Source organism: Gymnoscopelus braueri (assembly GCF_963280865.1).
Source record: "Gymnoscopelus braueri genome assembly, chromosome: 3".
Taxonomy (NCBI): domain Eukaryota; kingdom Metazoa; phylum Chordata; class Actinopteri; order Myctophiformes; family Myctophidae; genus Gymnoscopelus; species Gymnoscopelus braueri.
In genome coordinates this window covers 36,455,192-36,469,131 of record NC_137612.1, presented here as the reverse complement: position 1 = coordinate 36,469,131, position 13,940 = coordinate 36,455,192, and the positions used below count along the sequence as shown (strand labels likewise).

Genomic DNA, 13,940 nt, shown 5'->3' with positions numbered 1-13,940 from the left:
TTATTAGAAATGGAAATGATAAAATAAAGTGTAAAGATATTTTAAAATATATTTTTGTGAACGGAAATGACGAACGACAGCTTCCTGCCTCAGACTTTGGGAGGTGTAGTTCCAGACTATAGCATTCGGAGATTGTGGAATAGTTGTCTGGCTACGCGAGACTACTTTAACCCTAACCTATGTGGCTGGTTACTGTAATCAGTCAGGTCCTACAGTAATAATAGATATTAAAGTTATTTTAAGATTAAAGAGTATTTGAATGCAGTAGAATACATGTTCATCTTTCATAAACCCTAATGGTCTTGGAAATTGAGGTTAAAGCCTCAATCTGTGATTTTTTTTTTTTCAACTGGTTGGCTGTATGTTGAACAGCAGAAACATAGGTTTTGAGGTTTTGAACGATAATACCAAAACATCACAATTTTATTTAGTGTGTGTGTGTGTGTGTGTGTGTGTGTGTGTGTGTGTGTGTGTGTGTGTGTGTGTGTGTGTGTGTGTGTGTGTGTGTGTGTGTGTGTGTGTGTGTGTGTGTGTGTGTGTGTGTGTGTGTGTGTGTGCGTGTGTGTGTGAGAAAGTGAAATGTTGGCACTTCTGTCCCCAACAAAACGTTTCAGTCGTGAGACGTATTTAATTTCTGCTTGAATGCCTGTGTTCCAGAGCAGGGATGTTTGTCAGTAAGTTCTTCGAGGGCTGTGTGCCTGTGATGGACCTGCAGCAGGAGGACAAGAAGCTCCTGGCCCAGGTGGGCTGGGAGCTGCGCCAGTATATCCAGCTCATGGACAAAGTCAAGTAAGACCCGACCCATCACTTCAGTCACTCTGGTCAGAACAAGCAGTGAAGCACTGAAATTGGTTCAACTTTTATTAACCACTTTGAACCTGGCGTCCCTCTTTAGGCATCTCGTTTGGTGAAAATCTTAGAAATGTTCGCAATAAGTGGGGACTTATTTTTACTGTGTGACATGACTAGTATGAAGTACGATATAAAATGAGAAAATAAAGTGTAATTTCAGTGGTTATGACATTGGTATAATTTGCTGAGTAGCTAAATGTATTAGTCTTAACAGGGAATTCAGCTTATAGCTATAGCTGTTCTAAACAAATACAAATAAATGTGGCAAGTTCACTTGTGTTTGTTTCACTTCAAACATCGGAGTGCAAACAGACGCTAAAACCTTAACCCATTCAATCCAGGAAAGCATCTGTGTCATTTTAGCTATATACAGTATATATAGCACATTAGTTCTCAAATATTTTGACATTTTTAACTCAAATATTTTCTTCTGGCGGTCCCTAAGTTTTTCAGAAAAGCGTTAGGATTTAGAAGACATTTGTAGAATCGGCCTCAGGTCTTAATGGGTTAATTGAGCTGAGCTTGAGTCTGATACTGTGTGTTGTGGCTGCATGTATATGTACTGTACTCATTTTAAATCAGCTTTATCATCTCATCGAGGCGTCTTGATGTGTTTTCCACCAGAATTCGTGACGCTTTGAAACACATCCTCAACATCTCTCGCCATGGCAACCAGTACATCCAGGTCAACGAGCCGTGGAAGAAGATCAAGGGAGGAGACACTGACAGGTGAGCCAGCCTCGTCTGTCTTCCCGCTGTCGGGTGGAAACCTTGTGTGTCCAAAAGCATTACTTTTCGGGAAATGGACTAAATAGCCTGTGTTCCAATGGATCGATTGTAGTTATTATTTATTTATCAAAAAAAGGAATGAAAAAAATCCCCAAAAAGTAACGCATTCCCAAATTTCAAATCAATGGAGGGCTCACATTTCAATTTTTTTCATTGGCACACACCAATAAATGTAACCTTAATAATAAGTTATTTATTGTTATTATTATTATTATTATTATTATATATTATTTATTTGTTAATCATTTTGATTGGTGCAATATTCATAAAACCCAAAGCCGCCCGCCCACCACTTCCACTTTCAACGTTTTTTCAATTTGTGAAAATAACCGATGCGTTGCGAGCTTGTAGATCGGCTATTTTTGCTGCTTTCACGTGACTCTCTAGTATGTCAAAGTAGGGCATTAATTTACGGGGGGAAAAAACATACGAAGTTGAAATACGGAGATACAAGGTTTCTGCCCGACACCGACGATCTGTATCTTACAAATTTCTAAGTGTTGCAGTTTGTGAACTGTCACCCAGATTGCATGTGCAATTCTCACTCTCCGTTATAACACAGAAGACTCAGCCGTCCTCTGTTGAAATACAGAGAAATATTCATGAATGTCAGTGCTTTCGCTCGGGATTGGTAAATGTGGGAAATGAGCAGGGGGGGGGGGGATAATACAATCTCAATAAGAAAAACGTGAAGTTCCTATATTAATTGTGCACGTCAAAAATAATGAGCATCAAGCTGTCATGTCTGTCCAATTAGAAGGAGAAAAAAAAAACATTTGAAATTTGTCTAATTTAAGATATGATCAATTGATGTCTCTCTCTGGGCGTCTGCAGGCAACGTGCAGGCACAGTGACCGGTGTATCTGTGAATATTGCGTGCTTGCTGTCTGTGATGATGTTGCCATACATGCCGACGGTCAGCCAAACCATCAGAGATCAGTTCGATGCCCCTCGGGAGTGCTTCAACACTATTCTGAAAGGTGCAGGCAGCTTCGTCTGTACCCTGGCTGCTGGCCACCGCATTGGCACTGTGAGTATGGCCTTAACACGCTCTCACACACACACACACACACACACTTGAACAGCAGCATCTGCATTGTGTTTACACTTGCAGGGTTCTGCAATTACAGTATTAACCGCTTATGTGGTACATTTTTTGGATGTTTGAAAATAGCCGATCTGCTAGTTCGAGCTTGTAGATCTGCTATTTTGTAAAGATAAAAAAAACATTTGTGCAAACATTTTGGAATGGCAGGGTGGTAAATCAATACATTCCGCTAGAGGAAGCACACACACACACACAGTCTCTCACTTACACGATATCCTAGCCGTTAGGTCTTGGGAGACAGTCGTGGCACATGGAGTTTCTCTCAGGCCATTTGTCACTCCGGGCCTAAATTGTGGTGACATGTCTTTGTGGTGACACCTTTCTCCATCAGACTGTTGACATGTGCTCTGTTCTACTGTGAGTGAGGTCTCCAGAAAGAGGAACAGCTTCGTTCGTTCGTTTGTTCTGCCCTAGGAAGCCAAAGTGCAATAACTACCCAAAGAATCAAACTGAAAAAAGCTTTAAAGTTTCAATTGGCCAGAGAAATGTGTAGTCGGTATGTAAGTGTTATTGCTCTAATTGTATATCTGTTCTCAAGGTAAATGTTTATCCCCCAAAATCATGATGGGCGATTTGACCTTTGAGACAAAGAAATACGTCAAATAATATGTGTTGTGTCCAAAAATGTGGTTACTGCACAGCAGTTTGGTTAGAGCAGCGTCAGAATGATTTTGCCCTCTTCGCACAATCTGCTGCCATATCAAGAAGGTCACGTGCAAGTCATCTCTTCTCACAACACGTTACACATATCAACCTCCATTGTCAACTGCCATGACACGATGAATCGTTCATGATATCGATATCAGCCTTAAAAAGGCAATATTGGCTATCCTGATATTCTTTAGCCAGCATTTCATTTTATAGTATTTATATATGAATGTGAAGCTGAAAAATCATGTGATGATTGAAGGCTGCAGGTTCAATTAGGGTCCTCTGGGGAAGCTTTCAAAAGGGTCTAACTGTAGAACAAATAAAAGCAAACAAGTTGAAAAGATGTTAAGTACAAATAAATGTTACAGTTACTTTAACTAATATGTGCATCAGTAGGCCTAATAAATCAGGTAATAAGAATCCACAGTTTTCTCTGCATCTGCACCCAGAATCACAGTTAAATGTATAATAACAGGTGTAAGGTAAATCCTACTGGAAGCTTGAATTGCAATATCGGTATCGATCGATTTGACCATGCAATTAATCGGTTATCGAATATCGGCCAAAATTTCTATCCCTACTGAGCGGTTCCCATGCACACTTATACAGAATACTGCCTACACTGTTGATCCTCTTTGTTCCAAGAGAGAGGAACAATAGAGCCTGTAGTTAGTTAGTCAGTTGTGTGACGGCCCTCTGCGTCATTCTCAACTGTACTAATGTTGTTAGATCTTGTTGTTGTTTTTAATATTCTGTTTAAAATATCATTTTTTTTTTTTTTTTTTTTTTTTTGCAACTTATTGTTTAAAATATAATTTAATATTTCTCTCCCCAGGTCAGTCCTTTGTTCCAGAAACTAGAGGCAGACCAGATTGAGGCTTTGAAGAAGAGATTTGGTGGACAGCAGGTATTTGACATTAATAATGCACAATGGCATGTGTAGGGTTCTCAGTCAGGATTGATGAGATGAAGGTTGACTATTTCTGAATAATGAAATAAATATAATAAGGATATACCGTGACGGTTAAACCATCTTACCCATGAGCCACAGGCTGTCAATAAGTCAATTTATTGTAATTTGAAGTGTCTGTCTGGTAAAATGAAAGGGAAAGCAAACCATGAAAATGTAAATGAAGTATCATGCAATCGTGCTAGAGCAGTGTTTCCCAAACATAGGGCCGTGACCCAAAATGGGTCAGAGACCCGTTAATATCAATTTTTTTGTACTTTTTTTTTTTTTTAACCTTTGCTATAATTTCTTCCCCAAATATTATTATTCATGTTTTTAGTGTTTTTTAATTCATAACGTATTTTTAAGTTTGGATCCAGGGGAGACACCAAATTTCTCTTTTGGGTCTCGAGCTGAAATGGTTTGGGAACCCCTGTGCTATAGGAGAAAAAAAAATCTGTACATCCAACACCTTGGTGTCGATGTAAACTTTCTCCTCAACCCTTCTTGCCTCTAGCCTGAGGATGAGCCCCCTGTAAAGAAGGCATCCAAGGTTGTATGTTTGTGTGTGTTTGTGTGTGAAAAGCCCACTTTAGTGCTGCTGTAGTTATTCATTAACCTCCACATGCACTAACATTAGTGGCTTCATTTCACCTAACGCTGGTAAATTTATGATGCATTTCACTCATCCCGTTTTCCACCTGCGATTGCGCCAGTTCATACCGTCACGACTCAAGAATCTCATCGCCATTGTCGTGATGAATGATTATCATTTGAAAATGAAATGCACAATATCTTGGGGGGGAAAACAATAGCTTTCATAAATACGTTTTTCGAACTTAATATCATTGTATGTTCATTTCCACCCGCAGACAAAGCCACAGAACGCCGCGGAGGCTGCGCCAGCCCCGGTCACTACTGCCACAGTGGCGGCGGTGAACGGTGGCGACCCAGAGAGAGCCAAGCAGCTCACAGAGGCCGTGGCCCAACAGGTGAGACCCCTGGCTGGTGGCATGCTTAGCCAATCATTAAATAATTGACTTGACAAAAGTACTAGTATGTCCAAAGGTTAAATTATTTTTTTTGTCCATAAAACATTATTGCCATTATTGCTGAATTTGATACTCGAAATGCGCTTCGAAGTGGTCTGCTCCATGTACGTTATGTCAAACCCGCTGTGTTCGACAACCTATAAAATGCTATAAAGGGTATGTATTTGAAAGCATTCATTAATTGTAGTTTATATTATACAGTGGCTTCCATTATAATTTTTTACATATTGCTTTTTATTTTTTATTTTAATTTCATAGTGTTTTTTTGTTTATTTTTTGTTTGTAATTGGAAATTATTATTTTGGACACCAAAGAGGTAACAGCCATTTTTTGTCATTAGCTGAAATAATTCCTAAAAAGGTTGAATCGCAGAAATGTAAAGCTTGGAACCAATCACCAGACTTTGATCGGTTCACTGATCAGCTCCGCCATTTGACGATTTATTCGACAGCGGCTCCCTCAGTTAATCACTAACTAGATAAGGAAGAACTTCGTCAGCCTCCTTTTTTATGTCAGGCTGTGTTTCAAGTTTTGATCTCTCTCTGTCGTCAAGAGTTTCATAATCGTGTTATCTATTGCAGGGGGACAAGGTGCGAGCGCTGAAGGCCCAAAAGGCAGAGAAGGCCGTGCTCACAGCGGAGGTGGCCATACTACTGGACCTAAAGAAACAGCTGGCTTTGGCAGAGGGGAAGAGCCCTGAACCGGCACAGCAGAAGGGCAAGAAGAAGTGAGATATTAAAAAGAATTTAAAAGCACCCGAAGAGGTTAGTCAGAGCAAGGGAAAACTATTAATGTTACATTGAAGGTTTTTATCATACTGGAGAATGTGAACAAGACGTACACTAAGAGAGAGATGAGGGTATTAGCTTAAGGCAAAGCCGTGACAGGACCTGAGACAATGTGGTATTGGCACTGAGGACTAATGAACTGCTGGATAGGCCGACGGGGGAACGAAAACAGACAGAGAGTCAAATTAATACATCTAGAGAATGGGGGGGATTTTTGCAAATCCCTTCACCAAAATAACCTGATTTTATACTCTCTGTGATCAAGTCTGCGTGCCGATATTAACGTTGGATGGTGTGTTAAGTTGTTTTTTATACCCTTGGAAAATTATTCTTATGCCTTTCCTACAAAAATCCTGTCAGACCAGGAAAATAAAGTCATCAAATCAAAGCACGGTGTTTTCTTTCTAATTTTTGTTGAACCTTTTTTTCCCACCCCAAAATGTTTCTTCATTTTATATTTATTTATATATATATTTATAAGCAGCAATCAAATGAGCATCACAAGAAACAGAACATTTCCCAATATTTATTTTATTGCAAATTTGAGAACTACAGTAAATAACAAACGTAATGTCATGGTTAAATACAATGTTTATGCAGTTGATGGGAAAAGGCCATGCATGTTATCCTAATGTATGGTTCACACATTTCTGTGTATACAAAGACGAAGTAATGCGTTTAGACTACAGGATATACATTGATATATTACAGTACTGGCTGTCACAGTACAACTGGATATAGTACAGGATTATATAAAAATAGTATCAGAGTAGAACAGTAGATATTGAATATATAATTTACTGCAAAGATCCATTTTGATAGAAAAAGGTAAGCATAGAAAGAATAGGCGGGTTCTAGTCATCTCTAAATGCACATACACACAAGCCATGAGTTATACAAAAAGAACGCTAAGAAATTGTCATTTCGCTCCTGAAGTAGGTCATTCTTTCATACTCACACTCACTGTACTGGGCACTTTCAAACTTTTTTTCCTGAGCTCCTTAACTCTCCATGAATTGGGGGGCAGAAATCACCGCTAGCCATTTGCAGCCCTTAAATATAACGCCAACGCGGTTATTATAATTTAGTGCAAGATGGTGGGATGGAAGGGTGACGATGAAATGCTCTCTCTACGTTCAGGTCAACTTTCCTTTCTGCCCTATGTTCAAATCACTGAATGCTTCAAATGCTACATTTAACAATGCTTTTGTTCTTCAACGGGATTCTAAAATGTTAATTTTAAAAACCGCTCATCAGAGGCACTGTTTGATTTGCCCTCCAAGCTTTCCTTTCTTCTGTTTGCCTTTACATGCAGTGTCTCTTTCTGTTACGCTTGCCGCAATGCCGCTGCAGCTCCTTGTCGCTGTGGCTTTTCTTGTCTTAACTTTCATCATTCCTTTCTTCATTCTCTCAAACTCTCTCACTTTTCTGCTCTGATTATCTGTCTTCTCCTGTCAGGAAAACAAAAACCTACAAAACTTTTTTGGTTATTCATCGCTCCTTATCTACAGGCATTTCATGGCCACCACGTTCCACCTCCCCCCATCACTGCCGGTACCAATTCTTTAGGATATGTCCTCTCTTTCTCTCACCGCTCCTCCTACCTCCACCCACACTCTCATTTCCTGGTATTGACTAGTCTCTCAATCAGGGCTCGGCGCGTCCTCTGTACCTCCTCCCCGAGCCTCTCGATCTCCGCTTTCAGACGCTCATTCTGCTCGGTCAACTCGTGCACCTTCCTCTCGTTCTCCTGCTCCCTCTCCTTCCGGCTCTTCTTGGCGGACGAGGGCGACGAGGAGGAGCGCGGCCCGGACGAGGCGAACGAGGACAGGACGGCTCCGCCGCCGCTGGTGCTCCTCTTGCGCTTCCCCAGGCGGGAAGACGGGTAGGCGGAGGGAGAGGACACGGGCGAGGAGGGCGACGAGCAGTTCCGAGACGGAGACTGGGAGGCGGATGAGGAGCTGGAGGGGGAACCGGGAACGTAGGGCAGCTCTTCCTCGCTGGCCGAGGGAGACGCCGGCTGGGGGGGCTGGTGGTGGTGGTGGTGATGTTGAGGTTGCTGGTGGTGGTGAGGATGATGATGATAAGCGCCGCTGACCACCGCTCCACTGGCGTCCACCGTCCCCACGCCTCCCTCGCTCAGCAACTCGAAGAACTCCGGCGGCAGCAGGTCACCGCTGCCTCCGGAACCTTCGCCCTCTCTCCTGCTCTCGCCCTCCGCCCGCCTCTCCTCGGTGGCGACCGGACTCGAAGAGGAAGACAAGGAGGAAGACGAGGAGGAAGACGACGACGAGTTGTGATGGAGAGTCTGGGTGGTGTGGACCTCCTCCGTCACCCTCTGGACACCCTCGCCCCACGTCTGGCCGCCTTCCGTTAGCCACGTCAGAGAACAACTCTCCAGCACATCCAGGAACTCGGGTTCTTTCTACAAACGAGATGAAACATATAAAAGGAAAATGTCAAAACCATAACAGTTTCAAAATGTCACATTAAATGTCAAATACACGTCACACATAGCAATTATTTCTTCTTCACTGTAAAAAAATAAATAAAATAAATAAAAACTAAATGGCCGGATTTTAAGTCATGCAGGACGAGATCAAAAGATGAATGCATCATAAAGGTATGACTATGCGTTGGCCACTCAACCAAACTACTGACCTCGGTGCATGGGGGGGCCCGCGTAAGCTTTGCCCCACCCGCGTCGGAGCCCAGAATATCCTGCAGGTCCTCATACCACGCCTCTAACTCTGCACCACACAACGGCCCCACGCCAGGAGGGTACGGCGGGGGCAGGTGTAGCCACTCGGCAGTCATCTCGCCACTCAGTCACAACGCACAGATACTCGGCCACACGGTTCACACTGGACCTGAGTGGGCGGGCGAGCGTCGGTAAAGCAGAGTGGTTGAGTGAGAGAGCGAGAGAGAGAGAGATAGAGAGAAAGATGGCAGAGGGAGGGAGGGAGGGAGGGAGAGAGCGTCATCATATTAGTTGATTGACATATCATTATTATAACTCCACCTTGTTCAGTATATCTCCTGTACTGCAGCTACATATAGGGTTGTATGTGGTGTGGTGATTAACGATTGTATGCATAGTGGTGAGAATACTGTGAACGGCCTTTTTCCTGGAGAGTTATTTAACTTTAAGAAAGAAACCTCAAGCTGGACCAGTCAAAGTAAAGAATAGTAGTGTGTGTGTGTGTGTGTGTGTGTGATCCGCTTGTTTGTGAAATGGCAGAACAGTGACACTAAGTGAGCAAATGACTGTACTGCACTAATATAGCTGATAACAGAATTACAAATGAACAAAAAGAGCATGCACACAATGAAGAAATCAGTTACTTCCAAACATTTCTCAAGTTGAAAGGGAATAGATTAAGTAAAGGGTGAATGCATGTAACAGAATGGAAACATTTTGAAGAAGAAAATAAATTCACCTTTAGAAAGTCTCTTAATCAAGTCTGCCAAATTGTTGTTGGAGATAATTTGTCCCAACAATTCTAGAAGACAGAAAAATACATCATTAAATTAATGAGCTGTGGTTTTTATCAAATATTTCACATGTGATATGACTCCAAAATTTGCTGAGATTTCAGAATGAAAATGATGATTTGCACAAATACAGCACAAGCCTCGGATGGAAAAAAGGCAATTCAATACTTGACAATTCAGGGGAGATTAACAATATCAAATGTAACTCAGCAAGGAACCCAGTTGATAAATGGGTATGGAGATGGACAATAAAATAAATCAGGTCATTGATGTTTCATGTAAACAAAGGAGGGATGTTCTCTACTGCCCCCTGCTTTCTACAATGCTACACACACACACACACACACACACACACACACACACACACACACACACACACACACACACACACACACACACACACGGCATAGGATCGATAAACAAGTCGCTCAAAGCCTTGAGTAAATCTAGATGCTGATGCATCGGGGGGTCACATCTCTGATCAATCGTTAATGCCAGTTTAAATTATCGATTGCCTCCTTTTGCACATTGCATTAAATGCAGCCAACCTGTTGTAAGACAATGATCCTTGAAAACAACGATAGTGAATTTGTTTTTCTTCCGCCCTTTCTTTCTTTTTGGAGACATGACAGGAGGATAAAACAAAAGCACACCCTAACTACAAAAGGATGGACTGTTACTGGTATAGTTTTTATTAATGTCAAAGTTGCATTTAAAAAAAAAATCCCCTTTTTCAACATCACGTGTATTTACGTCTCCAGGAGCAACACGCGGCTGCTAGTTCTTCACATGACATCAATAATACATTGATCAATTAATAATGTGTACTTAATATATATTTGACTATCGGTCAGAGGTGGCTTGAGTTCATGTCCACTGTTTATACTCCATCGCGTGAGGAGGGGCGTGTCGCTTGCCGGGAAAAAAAACAACAGATCATCCGCTCCTGCATGAGCTTTGTAGATCTGCTCTTTTCGGCAAGCGACACCGTCGTACCACGGCGCATAAATTCGGCTTTAGCCAAGAAGACAATGACGTCATGGAACCGAAGTCCAGCAGGAGGAGGAGGATGATGGGCGAAACAAAAGGGAGCGTTCAGACTGTAATGAAAATAACCAACAAGGTCTGGTCTTCAGTGAAACAGGTTTGCAAAAACGTGTCAGGAATTCCACAGTGAAAACAAAGTCGTTGAGTTCCTTCATTGTGCTCAAAGAAGTCAACCTGTACGGTTGTCAAAATAATCTGGATCAAATTAAAACCTGTTTACTGGCACTTTTTCAAGGGTCCTTGGAAATTAAAAGGTCTGAGAACCACTGCAATAAACAATGACTTCATAGTGGTAACGCATAAGGCAGATGTCATCAATTATGACATGTCACAATAAACGTGGACGTGTGTGTGACAGGACTGACAGCTGCTGAACGATCTACTCCTCTAAAAAAAAAAAAGTGTCTCCAAACTTCTCCAAACTCGTGGCATGGCAACTATCCGTCAGCAGAGCAGCAGACGCGCAGCCCGGAGAGACAAAAGGTAATAAAACACACACTGTACTGTACATATGAGTGATGTGGACAACTGTATTCTAAAAATGGACGTGGGACAGGTGCCAAAAACATGAAGATACTTTTCCTAATGCACAGCTAGGCAGCGCCTCACTGGGAAAAAAGACCCAACAGTCCCAACAAAACACTTGACAGCTGTCACAGAAACAGTAATATAAAATATATTCACTTACCCTTTTTCTTTTATTCGTTCGCCTTCTCGACTGTCTATGATTCGGAGAATGTAGATAATATTTTAGTAAGGATTGGTGATAGCTCATGTTAACCATTGTTCAGTCTTTGTGGCTGAATGTGATTTTTCGGAAACTCCCGGCCGTCTTTATATAAGGGAGCGGCCAACCGAACTACTGTGGGGAAGGCACAGGGAGAGACAACCTAACAGAGAGTCGTGGAAGTGACTGCAGACTGGCGCGCGGACGCGCCAATTGCAAGCGCGCGGGCGAGATCTTTTGCTTGGTGACATCCAATGGGTAAGCGCGCTTTGGGTGGGTAGGCGGGCCCCGTGGGCGGGGCTAGTGGTTGTGGCTGTGTAGTTTGTATGGCCAGTCAATGTGATGCAGTCATAAGACGGCCAGGACGAATTTGGGGCGTATGGGAGTCACATGAAAGGAATGATGCAATGCTTGGCAACCAATTTCTAGTCGGGGATAACACCAGCAGAATCAGAACATGTTTTATTAAACAGTGTTGGCTCTAACAAAAAAAGAAAAGAAGAAAAAAAATCTAAAAATAATACTTTATATGCATGGATTTCTTATTATGTCGAAGAAATGTTTGTTCCACTTGGACAATACATTTTCTTGAACAATTTATTATTGCAAGAAAGTTAAATGCAGATCTCAATTAGCCGCTCTGAATATTATAATAGCCTATATTTTCTTTTCCTCATTTTAAAAATGATTTCCATTTAGTTTTATACACCTGTTTTCAAGTAAAGAGTATATCTCAAAGTCGGCCTTGGCATTGAAAAAAGTCAGCTATTCTCAGGTTCATTTGTTTAAAATTAACCTCTAGTAAATCTGAAAAAGGCGTTAAAACGGGCCATATAACCTATTGCCAGGGGGACAATTATAGGCCTTATAATTTATTTGTGGGTTATTTATGCACCCCTTTAAAAAAAACAAGGCAACGGCATTTAATTACCCTCAGACATACAGAGATATCAAAGCACCACTTCCAGCGGGGTGTTTCCTTTCCATCATCAACACTCCGCTATTCTGATGCCTTCTTATCAATGTATTCAGTGTTGATGATGAAACACAGTCATTTCAATTAGCCTGGGATCAAAACTCGCATTTCATCTCATTTGGTTTTATTTATTTATTTAGAACCGTGAGATCCTTATTTTCTTTTGTGTCATTTAACTTTGTTTTGAATTTCCACGATTAAACACATATGACAAAATAATACTTTTCTTTTTCTTTCTTTTCTTTTTCTTTTTAAAGTCTAAGCCACTTTTTTTCCCCAGAACAGACCGTTTTTAATCTCCGTAACCCTTTTTGACACTTGTATTCTAATCCCAAACTCAGCACACAAGTGTTTTTTAAATGCACGGCGGTGCACGGTGCTCAAACATGCGCTCAGCCTACATAGCAACAGCGCAAGTAGCGAATAGAAACCTTAGAAACACTGTCTCTAGGACCCTGCTGAAGGAAGCACCGTCGACGCGTCACGACTTGAGGGTCTGTTGCTGAGTAGTTCAGCAGCATACTTTCTCTACCCCCCCCCCCCCCCACCACCAGTACCAGCACCACCAACACCCCACCCAACACCACCCCTCTGTCTGTTTATTTTGCCAGTCCCGTCGTCTGCCGCCTTGTATTCATTATAAAACATTGTTTACAACCAGCAGAAGTAGGTTGCCTGGCTGTGTGTAGTGTTTTTAATGTGTGATGATGATCCTGGTCCCTGATGGTCCAGTGGTTGTTTTAGAATTGATGCTCTTTTTGAGGGAAATGCATAAAAAATAACCGATAAAGTCATTCTCAAAGTGCGTTATTCTATAACACATGATGATCTTTTTGTCTTTTATCACTTTCTGAGTTGATTGGGGTCAAAAACTCTCACTCACTGACGGAATGTAAACAAGTGCTCTGTCTTTAATGTCATTTATCTACACCCATTGATCATTGTAACAGTAGAGCCACTATACACTGATGCTCTTGCATCATACACAATGACATATCCGCAGTTGATGTAACACAATCTTGAATCCTTAATTATTCTCTAAATAAATGTTGCCAGCCTTGTTATGACTTAAATATTTATTTAAAAAAATACATTGATTACCATTTAGAGAACAGTCAGATTTTTGTGTGCGCTTTGCCGCAGTGCCGCTGATTCAGAATGGGTGTGAGTGTAGTGGACGAATTTGGAACCAAAATATAAACATTTAATCACTGTTTAGAGTGATTACTGCTTAAACCAACTGCAGACTATTATTTACTTATGTTTTTCAGGCAGAATAAGACTGGAGAATTTCCTACAACTAACAGTTCTTTAGTTAATGTCCTGTGCCCTTGGTCAAAGCCCCCCCGCCCTGCCCAAATAATCACTCCTCACACACACACACACACACACACACACACACACACACACACACACACACACACACACACACACACACACACACACACACACACACACACACACACACACACACACACACACACACACACACACACACACACACAC

General features: G+C 41.7%; 2 protein-coding genes across 3 annotated transcripts in view; one reads left to right on the top strand and one right to left on the bottom strand.

Moving 5' to 3' along the window:
* The window catches only part of mars1 (methionyl-tRNA synthetase 1), a 32,697-nt gene extending 26,120 nt beyond the window's left edge, over positions 1–6,577 (top strand). The window contains exons 16-22 of one of the 2 annotated variants that reach the window (XM_080423215.1): positions 658–789; positions 1,477–1,581; positions 2,476–2,671; positions 4,236–4,307; positions 4,867–4,902; positions 5,222–5,341; positions 5,983–6,577. In XM_080423215.1, coding sequence (XP_080279341.1) covers positions 658–789; positions 1,477–1,581; positions 2,476–2,671; positions 4,236–4,307; positions 4,867–4,902; positions 5,222–5,341; positions 5,983–6,132 — 811 coding nt within the window. In that variant the 3' untranslated portion in view covers positions 6,133–6,577. The remainder of the gene's footprint in view (positions 1–657; positions 790–1,476; positions 1,582–2,475; positions 2,672–4,235; positions 4,308–4,866; positions 4,903–5,221; positions 5,342–5,982) is intronic. The other variant, XM_080423216.1, reaches the window with a different exon arrangement.
* A 134-nt stretch (positions 6,578–6,711) lies between these two features.
* Positions 6,712–11,558, bottom strand: ddit3 (DNA-damage-inducible transcript 3). Its single transcript, XM_080423891.1, has 4 exons — positions 11,420–11,558; positions 9,630–9,692; positions 8,851–9,059; positions 6,712–8,614 (listed from the first exon to the last, which is right to left on the bottom strand). Exons 3-4 carry the CDS (start codon positions 9,004–9,006, stop codon positions 7,808–7,810), a joined length of 963 nt encoding a protein of 320 aa, XP_080280017.1. The 5' UTR covers positions 9,007–9,059; positions 9,630–9,692; positions 11,420–11,558; the 3' UTR covers positions 6,712–7,807.
* Positions 11,559–13,940: the final 2,382 nt, after the last annotated feature.